This window comes from Siniperca chuatsi, linkage group LG23 (assembly GCF_020085105.1).
Source record: "Siniperca chuatsi isolate FFG_IHB_CAS linkage group LG23, ASM2008510v1, whole genome shotgun sequence".
NCBI lineage: Eukaryota > Metazoa > Chordata > Actinopteri > Centrarchiformes > Sinipercidae > Siniperca > Siniperca chuatsi.
In genome coordinates this window covers 16,977,912-16,990,955 of record NC_058064.1, presented here as the reverse complement: position 1 = coordinate 16,990,955, position 13,044 = coordinate 16,977,912, and the positions used below count along the sequence as shown (strand labels likewise).

At 41.0% G+C, this 13,044-nt stretch overlaps 1 protein-coding gene across 4 annotated transcripts in view; it reads left to right on the top strand.

The window, feature by feature from the left end:
• The first annotated feature begins 360 nt into the window (after positions 1-360).
• rerg (RAS-like, estrogen-regulated, growth inhibitor) overlaps positions 361-13,044 on the top strand; it is a 40,526-nt gene continuing 27,842 nt past the window's right edge. Inside the window, exons 1-2 of one of the 4 annotated variants that reach the window (XM_044186614.1) lie at positions 361-673; positions 8,626-8,769. In XM_044186614.1, coding sequence (XP_044042549.1) covers positions 8,709-8,769 — 61 coding nt within the window. In that variant the 5' untranslated portion in view covers positions 361-673; positions 8,626-8,708. Of the gene's footprint in view, positions 710-8,625; positions 8,770-13,044 lie in introns of all 4 variants that reach the window. The other 3 variants (XM_044186613.1, XM_044186612.1, XM_044186611.1) reach the window with 3 other exon arrangements.

The following is a 13,044-nucleotide window of genomic DNA, read 5'->3' as shown; positions in this document are numbered from 1 at the left end:
TCAAATTCCTATTCAACTTTAGAAACAGCAGCACTCGATAACTTTAGCATTTTTGACTAAACGTTCTGGTCATCATGTTCTCTCTCTGAGTTATTGAACATCAAAGTTTTTAGCCTTCCTGAAGTTTGAAGATGAAAAAAAAACTGCTTTTCACAAAATATAATCAAACCTCAGTCTCAGCAATTTATAGTCAGATCTTTGAATTAAGGTACAATGTGACGTTTAAATGGGCGGATTCCCCTTTATAAACCCGGAGCTTGCGCTGTCGCTTCTTGCCACTAGAGGTCGCTGTCATCCCTCAGTGTGGAGATGCAGCGGCACGCAGCAGCAGCTGCCCGGTCACAGGCAGCAGAGTGTCGGGAACTCCAGCAGCTCCGCTCCGTATATTTCTACTGACTCTCCGTCTTAGGGATTCATTCATCTCAGTCATAGCTGCTGCTCGGTCTGTCCGAACGGGATCTGTCCATCCAGCTGTATATCTCTCTCCTTCCATCCAGCGCTGCGCTGCGTCCGCATCTGCATCTGGGAAGGTCAGACACATCATTTTTAATCAGCGGACCTGACAACTTAAAAAAAACCCCACCTCTCTTCCTAATCAGCGTTTCATCACCGGGACATTATTACTGCATTGGGCTGTCGCTGGTGAGTCTTCCTGCCGGTGTTTTCATGTGAGGTGCGTCCCCCCCGGAGACAGCACTGCAACACTGAGGTGTGGAGATGATCAAACCTGTTGTCAGGCCAGGGGATTTCATATTTTAGCTGTCTCTCATGACATAAAAGGATATTTCTATGATATTTGGGGGACATTCTTCATCTGACTTTAAATGGACATTATCTTGCTTGATGTTCAGTTATCCTACATTCTACAGTGTCTCCGTTGTCTTTGCTTTCTTTAAGATAAACAGTACTGTAGCATTTTTAAAGTTGGACAAATCTTTGGGCTGTTAAATGGGAACACATAGAGTTTTCTGTAATACAATCCCAAGAGTGTATCTCCAGTTCGATCTTCATGAATAGGCAGTTTTATCTTTCCTTGCTGCTTGATCTCCCTCCACCTTCCCCTACTGGGTTCGAGGAAGTAACTGGCATTCATGAGCAGCTCCAAGTGTTGCATAATGGCCCACACCACAATGCGATTTAGGGTCAGTCAGCTCATCCTATACAGCTTGCCAAACTGGTAGTCCAGGGGACTCCCGGGGGTCCCGAAGAAGGTTGTGGAAGGGATGTCAGCAAAAATGAAGATGGTTTTGATATCACTGTTGTTTCTTTGACTTAAAATCAGCACGAGGAGGGAATGAAGGCTAGAAAAGATTACAGACATCCTCGAAAACAAGTTACAGCAACCCTCAGCTGACATGCACATATCAAGATAAAGTGCATCTAGTATAAAGCACAATTCTGAGGTACTTGTACTTCCAACTCCACTTACTAGTTACTTTGTAAATTAAGATTTTACATAGAAAATATACGATCATCTTAAAAAATGATGCAATTTTATAGATAAACTATAGGCTATACAACTGTAAAGTAGTTAAATCATCTCCACTCTGACAAACTACAACATTATAATGCTGTTAACACATTAATGCAAATATAACCGTAATACAATAATATAATAATTGCAATAATATAATGCTCTGGATGGGGCCATTTTGCATAATAAATACTTCTTTTGATACTTTAAAGGTACCCTGCGGAGATCTGAGTGCTACTAGCTGTGAGTTGTGTGCTGTGTGTTTTTATGAGTGGGTCACTGCTTTGTTTGTGTTGTGCTAAGAAACACTGAATGTAAATATAACTTGTTTGTTTACAAGAACTCCACAGGGCACCTTTAACTACATTTTGATGCCAATACTCCTAAAATTTTGAATAGAGGACTTTTACTTGTAAGATTTTACAAATTGGCATTTTGAAACTATAGCTTATTTTCTTTCCTCCGACAGTACTGAAAGACAAAATCTTCTCAGACAGGAGTGCCTTGCATTGAAAAGTTTTAATGAAACAGGGCCAGAGTGGTTCAAAGTCTATCAGTGTGAGGGCTTTTTTCTAGTTTTAGTAGGTATTTTAGACTAGTACTTACTTTACTTTTAAATGACTAAAATATAATTTGTTCTGTTTGAATAAGACATTGTAGCATTAGTTTCTCAGTGCACCAGCTCACTGTATGTATTTTGATGACAGGCCTGTGGTTTGCAGTCTTTCTATAGCCTGTGGTGCTGCCGGTCTCCTCCCATGGTTTGGAGCTCAGAGGTCTGTAATCTCCCTGAACCACAGCACCACCACCCAGATTCATTTCTCAGGGTAAAAATGACACAAAACCCAGCTGGGCACACAGCAGGAAAAAATATACACATGCCCAGTTTGACAGTTTGGATGGGGTTCCTGTAGAGCAGAGATCCATGGGTAAAAAAAAAGTGTGGATACTAGACAGAGGGCATCAGGTTCATTGGTGCATGCTCGATCCATGACCCTCGATCTCATGTATTTCAGGGTCATTTAAAAGGTAATTTTTTTCTTTCCCAACAGTAACTGACAACAGTTTTAGTCACAGAAACACTTCAGCTATGTAGACATTAAAGTAGTTCAACGTGATGAAAATAAATCTAAAGACACAGTAGAATGTCACATTCATTCAATTTTAAACACAAAATCAGCCTGACTCCTTTTTGTTTGATGTTTACATCGTTGGTACTGTACCCTTTGGCTTCAGTCTGAAAAGCAGAACCAGTTTTTACTTTGCCAGTCATATAGCAAGTTAGCTTTTACGTGGCACAGTTGAAACTGGTTTTCAGTCTGTACTGTAGCAGTGGTTACTGATTTGTGTCCTGGGTTCTTTCTGTATACGTTTGTCTTGTGCTTCTTTTGTAACACTGTAGTTACTACTTTTGATTTGTGTTTGTTGTAGCAATGTAGTTTGTACTAGTTGTTTTGAATGTGTCATTGTGACGATATGAGTAGGTGTACACACAAATTGTTCTTGTGGATCAGACTGGTTGTTTTGAATTTTTGCAATAGTCTGACTCATATTAATGTGCAGAGAGAGATACAGAGAGACAGCTAGTCTAGTATAATGATGCGTCGCACTTGGATTATTCCTTTATCGGAGACCTCACTGAAGGCCTTCTTCTTAAAGCTGCTATAATCAATATTTTCATATTAACAATGGATCAAATGATTATGTTTATGTGGAAGTGGTGGCTGTTGAGAAGCACCCACAGAAAATTCTCACCTGACTCTGTTGCTCCTCTCAGCTCTACAAAGCATTTTAGCATCTTTCAGCTCATTGTTTTGATTTTACGTCCCAAAACGTTACTGTTTTGGTTCACCGCTCTCATCAGGCCTGTTTCTAGCCGCAGCAGGCAGCAGTTTTCAGAGAAAAAGCTTTCAAAACCCACTGTACACTACCTGCCTAGCATGAAACGGCAGACAGACAAAGTTAGCGACTAGCTGGTGAACATAGCGGAGCACAGCAGCTAAAGAGCCAGATATTTCTCTCAGGAGTTAGTAAAGTTAAGTTGCAGCTCTACAGTCAGCTAAGAAGATCAAACTCAGTTTGATTGCGGTTTTAGAAGCGGTTTCGTGTTGCAATAAGAATATATGCTTTGAAGTTGTTGGTAGGTGATGTTTTCACTTTTGATTGACCTACACTAACAGTTTCTCCCTGATTCCAGTCTTTGTGCTAAGCTCAGTTAAACCCGTCATGGTGATTCTATCTCTGTACTGGATGAAAAGGTGGCAAATAAGCATGCCAGTGTTTCCCAAAATGCTGGATTGCTCCTTTAAATGCATGACCCGCCACTGGTGTACAGTATTTTCTGTCTTGTATCTCTTTAGCAACCTATTTACTTTCAGAAACATTTGCCTTTTAATATAATATTCTTATAACAATGTAGTTGGTCCTTTTGTTCTTTGGTTGATACTGTGGCACTGTGGTGAGTTATTTTTGTCTTGGACCAGTATGGACAATACAGTCACAATGTAACCATTTCTTGTTGTCTTGGGTGCGTGTGTTGTAGCACTGTAGTTGGCACATTTTATTGTAGAATTTGCTCTCTGTCCTCAAGTACGAAGTCCCAGATGTGTTGAGTTTAGCAGCCTCACTGATGCTGTTTATCCTGTGACTTCTGTAACTTGACTGATGTGTGTGAGGGTGCGTGTATGAGGGAGAGCGTCAGGATGATGGGTGGAGTGGGTGGAGGCCATAAATGGGAAAATGTGAAGAAGAATGACTGTGTCGGTGGGGAGACACTGCTATGTGTTCCTCTTCTTCGTGTCTCACTGGTGTTTCCCTGCTGCAGCGTGGGAGAGCGAGGGAACACTGCGGTGGTGTGTGTCTGCTTACAGTAATGTGTGCGGGATGTAAAACAGATAGAAAGCAAGAACGTAAATGCGAGAAACGAGGAGGGGAGACAGCTGCACAATGTCCGTTGTAATAGAAAATCCAAGCTGTTTATGTGGGTTGCTACCACTCCATTCATATTCTTTTTCCATTCTACACAATGTATTCCAAAGAAACGACTGAAGACATTCCCTCCACTCTTTCTCTCCTATAAGGTGATTTAACCTCAAACCCTATCTTTCTGTTATATTGCTGTTTACCCTTGTGGCTGTCTGTGCAATTGTTGCAAAAACCCTGTGCATGCATGGACCTACTGATTTTAGAGCTAAACATGAAAACAGATTCAGCAGTTGGTAGCAGTTGGTCGTTCATTTCTAATCCATATGCAGTGGCCATTAGTTACTACGGTTTCGAGGCTTCATCTGACCAGCAGCAAAGGAGTAGATGAGAATCGTCTGAGATGTGGGTGCGATTCGGGAACACACAACTATATGTTTTGGACCTGTCCGCAGCTGGAGATTATTGTATGGGTTTTTAAAAAAGGAATGGTTCGTCATTTAGGGAAATCCGCTAATTCGCTTTCTTGCCAAAGGTTAGATGAGAAAGTAGATATGACTCTCATGTGTATTTGCTAAACATGAAGCTACAACCAGCAGCCGGTTAGCTTAGCTTAGCATAAAGACTCGAAACGGGGAGAAGCAGCTACCCTGGTTCTGTTCAAAAGTAATAAAATCTGCCTACACCTGATTAATACGTTATATCTCGTTTGCTTAATCTGTACAAAAAACTGTATCCATCCATCCATCAAATCAAAATTGATTTATTGATTTATTGATTGATTTATGGCTGCTGGAGGGCTTTGTCTCTTCAACGTAAAGACATTGTTTTGGGGATCTTGCTGAAATGAGGAAATGGAGAACTTAAAGATTACAGCTAACCAAGCTTTTCGACAACTGATTTACCTCAGGTGGAAAAAGACTGTATCACCATCTCATAAATGTTCAAAACACCTCAAACTAAACAGGAAAGAGGGAACAAAATGTTACTGTTGTCACTGTTATTACCATTACAACATCACTTCAATATCACACACTGTTTTGACCGTGCTGTCTGGCTTGCAGTCCACATTAATAATGATAAAAACAATAATATTTAAAGACTTTGACGGCTGCCACGATGACCCTTGCTGAGAGAGAGACACAGAGATGGATGATCGACCTCCACTTGAGCTGCACCAAGTGGCACACAGCCACACCATATATGGGCGTGTGTGTGTTTGTACAAAAGGGAAACGGTTAGCTTAAACGCTGAGTGTGTGTGTGTGTGTGCGTGTGCGCTGCAGTGGATGAGGAAGGAAAGCGCTGGAAGTTTGCCACTTCATAACTTCAGCCAGTGTGAAGCTGGCTAACATGTTTCTGGCACTGACACACACACAAACACATTTTTCAGCTTTTATTTATCCAGACGGGGTGTACTGAACGTCTGTTTTCAGTTTTCTTCCATTTTTCTTGCTATATCTCATTTCAACCAAAAGAGACTAACAGAGGGATGAGTGAAGAGATTTTCTCGTGCGGTTTAATATACATAACAGCCACCGATGATAGATCACTTCACAAACATGGCTGACATACTTCAGCAGGCTATATATTGGTTCTCACAACTGCCAGAAATGTTTGGAAGCCAGTTTTCTGTCACCTTTGATCACTATTGAGTGTTTCATTATAGTGTGTAACACAATACAATGAACAGTTTAGGAATTACTGTTAGCTTTGGATAGCCAGATATTGTTTTGTGCCCCTTGATCACATTCGATTTTTTTTGTCGTGTAGTTGTTTAACAAGAGAAACAGAAAGATGTGTTTATATATATCATATGATATGAAAAACCATTAAATGCCCGTGAATGGTCAGACAGTTTGAGCCAATAGATATTTGGACTTGCCAAAACACATTAGTATGAAAAGTTCATATCTCCAAATTTTTTTTTCAGAAGTCCAAATCCACAAAGACTTTTCAGAAGAGGGTATCACTCTTTAAATGATGAACCATTAGCATCATGTTTTCAACAATGATGGCACGACATTGTCTGTTCACCTGCACTTCGATGCATTGCACGCACAATCTGACATTCTGATGGATGCAGATTCTGGCAGGTGATCAGTTTTAGTACTGTAAGATTAAAGTGCCGCCTTTGACACTGGAGACCATAACGTGCTAACTGACAGGCTGAAGCTTGGTGAAGTAGCGGGTACTTGTAGGGCTAGTTGATAAACTACTGTTGCTGGCGATCTAACATGCCAGTCAGCACGTAACTCCCTGTGAAACCACACCTTGTTGTTTTTACATTTCTGTTTTTGTACAGATTAAACAAACACAAGTTGTAACCTTATTTGCAGACATTGGAGTCTTGTCGTCAAAGTCAGGTTGCTAGACAACCAGTGGCGACACCAGGAAGTGACTGCATCCGGCCATGAATTAACCACAATGTCAGGTTTTTACCCTTCAGTTTTTGTATGGATTAAACAAACGAGATATAACATCTTAATTAGTGAGCTTCAGAGCTGGGGATTGAGCTAGGCTAGCTGTTTCCCACTGTTTTCAGTCTTTATGCTAAGCTAACCAGCTGCTGGCTGTAGCTTCATATTTACCGTACAAAAATAAGAGTGGTATCAATCTTCTCATCTAACTCTCGGCAAGAACGCAATAAGTGTATTTCACCAAATGTCCGGCAACTATTCCTTTGAATGCAAAAAAACAATGTGCCATTTTGTTTCAGTATGGACAGTGATTGGCTGGCCACATCGCTGTAATGCAACACATACAGAAAAGCAGAGCAAAGTTTTTGTTGAATTTTAAATAATAGTCAATGACAAATGACACTTTGACTTGTGGTTGTCACTGTGTTTCAGCTGCATTATGGGTCAGGTCGCCATGGATGATGACATACATCTCTACTGCTGTATTCTTGTCAGGAAGTATAACAACACAAGCCCCAGCCTTGTGTGTTTGTTGTTGTATTATCTCAGTCAGCATTGCTGCCACTTGGAAATGAACCATTCTTGAGCCATCCCAGGATTCCTCTGGAATCATTCCGATTTTAGATTTCAATTAGATTCTGGCTGTTTGCTTGTTTTGGGTTAAAAGTTGGAAGAGCAGCCAGGAGAAAAACAGAGTGTGTGGGGCAGAAGTTTAGAATTAATTACCCGGTGTGATAACTTTACAGTGGGTTGTTTTCTCATTAAACAGACCTGTGCTTGGTTGTTTTAACGGGCTGCAGTTTTCCTTTTGAATGCATGACTTCAGCTCTGCGCTCTTTCTCGTTCTTTCACATCTCTTACACACCTGCATGAAAAATCCCAGTTAGGAGGTCAACAACTCCCAAAAACGGATCGACACCGCAGTCTCTGTACTACATACTGCTCACTTTGGTATTTAAAGCTGAGGCCTTATTGATTTGTGATCTTTCTACGTCTTCTCTCTTGTGGATGAGCAGCTGTTCGCCTTCAGCTGATCAAATCTCTGCAGCCAGCAGACGACAGCAGCAGGGATACAGCGTGTGTTTCATCTGCAGCATTTACTTTGATGGACATACTGTGTATGTACTTCAAAGCGCAGCACAGTTGCACGTGACAGGGTGGGTGCTGTTATTAAAGTAAAATAAGTGGATCTTTTTTTTTGTGGTTTTCACACAGCAGACTGGTATGCGTCTGTTCCACATTACTGTGCACATGTAGAAATGCCCAGACATAATTTCATTAATCACTTAAGTCTCAAAAATGTAAACCGAAAAAATATAACAAAAACATGCTTGACTGCACTACAAGTAATGTTGCGCTGAAATCAGTACAAAAATATATTAGTAAGAATATACTTTTCTGATATGAGATATTCAGATATAAGATTTTTAATTATAATTTCAATATGAATCAATATTGAATTAGCCCTTCATTTGTACTGCAACTTCACAAACACTATTGTCTTTTGAAGTAACATGAATGTCATGTCTCCTGAGTTGAGAATCAAACTTAAAAGGGACGTCATTTTCCCTGGGAAGCGTATTTCGAGCTCTACATAGTCATATTTGAGGTGATACATATTCATACTGGTGGGACTCCCAGAGACAATGTATTTGATTGGCTGTGACTGAAACTCCCCTCAGTCTCCTTTCTGATACCGTCTTCCTTCCTTCGACCTTCAAGAAATATCAAGTTGTTGAGAATATCAAGTTCAAAACAATCAAGTTGTTAGCAAATGCATTGTAACGTATTGTCCCACATGTTTCCTCAGACGCTGCTTCCTGCTGTGTGGACGCGAGGATGGATGGCTGACCTCGGAGATCACTGATTGGTTCGCTGATCTTCGCTGCTGCCATGGCCAAAAGCCCGGAGGTGAAGCTGGCCGTCTTCGGCAGAGCTGGGGTGGGCAAGTCAGGTAAACTGCTGGAGTGTTTGTGTGTGTGTGTGTGTATTTATCACTTGCAGGTCCTCACAAAGGTGTCTCTCAATCTTTTGATGAAGTATTCTGATATTTTTGTGTGTGTTTGTGTTTATAGTTGTGCAGGTCATAATTGACAGGTAATTTTTTATTCTGTTCATTCAAAGATCCAAATACTAGAAGAAAGACGCCTTTGACTGGAAACAGGCTGATTTGACAGATTTGTACTCTTTATTTGCTTAGAGGCAACATTTAAAAGGCTTAAAGTTGGCTGCCTGGTACCTGCAGGTTTCATGGAGTGTGTTTTACCTCTTTCTGCCTCATTTATGTTGCCACTGTTCGTCTCACCGTGACCTCTGATTTCTAATGTTTTCCTCCGTCATCCTGTCAGTATTTTTATACTCTCCATTATTTCTCCTCTTACTCAGTTTGTTTGCGTAGTCAACATTACAGTAGGAGGTTGTTTTTGGTCTGGCTTAAATATCTTCACTCCCACAGATAAGTTAGCTGAGTCATTATCATTTGGTTTCAGCATTTTTCTATAAGCTGCTGCAGCTCGGCCTCAGCTGGCACCCTGTATGTTTTCTCCAGTAGCTAACACGGTAACACACACCATATGTTTCCTGCCGGCTTCAAATCAAGACAGATTGCTTCTGCGTAGGAATCAGCTGTTGGAAAACATGCTTCGGGATCACTTCCATGTTAAAGGAGGCCATTAAAATGCTTGAGGATGTTACCTTAAGTACTGTACTGAAAAGTATAATGACTGAGGAGTTCATAACCTTCAGCTGAAAGGAGTGTGGTTGTAAAACACGGCTGACGGTATCTTGTTCAGGAAACGGAGACCTTAAAGATCCAATCTGCAACTTCTTTCCTTGAACTCAGAAGCGTACTGTTAGCCCTGACCATCTCCTAATGAAATGCTCCCCCCCCAAAAAACTGTCACTCATCTTGATGAATTGTCATCTGCCCCTGATCTTTCATCATTGCTGTCATTTCTTCTCTCCCTGCCCCCCAGCTTTTACTGTGACTTTCTGCTCTGTGGCTGCTAACCTCATGTTCTCACAGCAGCAGAAACGCCACTCAAAATAATCACTGCTGATGATTTTTTAGCAAAAATATAGAAGCGGATAACCAGTTGAGGGTGCACTACATTGCATCTTACTTTTCAGGTATAAAGCCAGGTCATGGGCTGATATAGCCCCATCTGTGACCTCCATACGTGGTTGATTTGGTCACATAGCATTTCCTATACAAACCTTAGGGGAAAACTCAACACGTAACCTTTTAACCTGTTATCAGCGGGGTACATCTTCAAATGGATTTACATTTTATCATTCCTGGCAGACAGTAGACATCTGTGGGATCATAAAAATACATTTGAAGATGCAATCTGAAGATAGATAACAGGTTAAGCAAGACTAAAAGTCTACAGCCATGCTAGCAGCTCTGTGAGGCTGCACAGTGATGCACTGAGCTAAATGCTAATGTCAGCATCTTAACATACTCACAATGACAATGCCAACATGCTGATGTTTAGCAGGCATAATGTTTATTATGTTCACCATCATAGTTTAGCTTGCTAACATTTGCTAATTAGTACTAAACACAAAGTACAGCTGAGGGTGATGTAATCTCACCAGTTTTGCAGTCATAAAAGAAAGTATTGGACAAATTAAAATTTCGACCTGATGATGGGGCGGCATGAAAAGTCAGGGTATCACCATAGTCATTACAGTTCATCCTCAGGGGAAAATGAATGTCGAGAAAATAGTTGAGATATTTCAGTCTGGACTGGCTGACCAACGGACCCACTGACGTTTCCATCCCTACAGCCATGCTGATATCATGGCAAAAAAAAGGTTTCACTTTTCCCTTAAGCTATCTGCAGGTTTCATGGACTATATATAGGTCACAAACTGGGCTGATAGAGAGAGTCGTACTTAAAACAGGGAGTTTCAGACAGTTGTTGTCATGTCTTTGTTTCCTGACCTGATGTCTGGGCTGAAGGCAGTGAAGAACAGAGAAAATTAACTGACAAGCCTCAAGTCAAACGAGGATGTCGATATTCCAGTTCTCAACGTACTTGTGGTCTAGTTCTGGTGATAAACTTGTTATTTGCTTGCTGGAAAACACTCTTCAGTACCAACTGCCTCCCTTTTCACGTGGACATTTGATTTTCACGTGGACACTTGATTCTCACAGCTCTGCGGTTGCACGCAGACGCATGCCTCCCTTTGCTCTTTTTAATGCACAAAAACAGACACACAGCGGGATAGTAGTCATTGTTGTCACATCTGAAGCTACATGTAGCCCCGGTGATCCCTTCAACAATGAACGGCTCTCATCTAAACATAGCCCTTTAGTGGAAGCCCACAGATGCTAATGAATCAGCCTTCTTCTCAATGGGCAAACATCAGGACTCGGGCCGTAAAATACACTCCCACTTCATGCACAATATGAGAGGAGGAAAAAAAACAATGATGTTTAACAAATTTCACATGATGTTTTGAACCTCCTGTTGTGTTGGAGTGAGCTCCTTTGTAGTTGATAAATCTTTGTTTACTGTACTTCCATTTCAGCTAGAGAAGTTATATGCCTTGTATCTAAGCATTTAGAGCCTGTTCTAAACAAGGCCGCAGTTCAACCTCCCACCTGCCTACCCAGCTGAAGTGTCCCTGAGCAAGACACTTCCTGCTAGTTCTCTATCTGACCTCTGACCTCCTCATGTAGGAGGTGCTAGATAGGACTACTGTAATAAGTACAGTCTCATTACATTTTATCAAATAGAGCTAGATAGTGCTGAGAGGACTTGTTGATTAATCTGTTAGCCAACCGGCACAAAGTTCATCCACAACAGTGGTGATAATCGATTAATCAACTAAAAAAATGCTGCTTTTGAGCAGAAGCTGTTTGTTCCCCAGCTGGATGGGAAAAAAAATGCGTTCCCAACGAGTGGGAGCAGCCCTGCTGGGTGTCTTGGCGCGTTGGGGGTTTGCTGGGCCCTTCGTGATGTCTGAGCTGGACTCCTACAGAGCGATCCAGCCCTAATAAAGACCAGAGTGTATTAACTTAAGTGTGGCTGTTCTTGCCTTTTGCAGTCTCTTGGTTTATTGACTCAGCGGAGGGAAACTGGGCTTAGGAAATAAGATAAATTTGTCCAATTACTGTACCTCCGACTTGGTTCCTTCTAAACACACAAACATGTTTACACAAGCACAACCACACACAATGAGTTGATCCCATAAAATAAAGTACTCACTGTCAGGGTTTTGAGGACTAAATTGAGTAAATACTCGTCTTTTTGTCCCATGACCATATCTGTAATATTTTTTATTTGATTCTATTATTGATGCGTATATGAGAAAAAAAAAACAGCAGCAGATGATTTACTAGTTTGTGCTGTACTGCAGAGATCCAGACTCAGTGTCTGAGCTTGGAGCCACTCTCTCCCTCTTTGTCTTTGCTTTCAGCACCTCTGAGTGCTTGAAAATATACAATAATGATAAGTGTTCTTGCTGTTTTACCAGAATCTTTCTGACATTATTCTTGCAGAAAAATCAGTTTTGATAATGGTGATTCGTTCAAAAACAAAAACAGAAAATGTTTGCATGTCCATATAAACATTTATGAAGGTAAATGTGTTATTATTCAGCAATGGATCAAATGACTACATATAATGTGGGAGGTGTCGCTCATAGTGACAAACGTACAGAGAATTATAGGCCAATTCTGCAAAAATGTTTTAGCGTCTTTCAGCTCTTTTTTAAGTTTTACGGCCCGCAACTTTACTGTTTTGAGTCACTCTCACCGCTTTCATCAACTTTGTTTCGGCAGGCAGCTGTTTTCACAAAAAAGCTCTATTGTACCCTACCTGTCCAGCACCAAAAAGCAGACAGACAATGGTAGCGATGCGCAGGTGAGCATAGTGGAGCAGTAAGCAGCTAAACAGCCAGATGTTTCCCTCAGGAGTTAGTGGAGACCAAAAACAGAGCTAAAAGGAGAGTGAATATTGGACTTACATTCATCAGGGGGTCAGAGACACGACTCAAACTGAATGCTAATGTTCCTGCCGCTAGCTGACGATCAGTGGAACAACATGAAGCCAGCGTCAGGAGGTAGTGTTCCAAACTGGGACCTACTCGTAAAAACACACACAAAATATAGTGGTGACTTTGTGCAAACTATTAATTCATAATAAAAGAAACTTACAGAAAATGTTAGTCACTACCTGACTTTCATCAAATGATATGAATAAAATCTGGCTGTTTA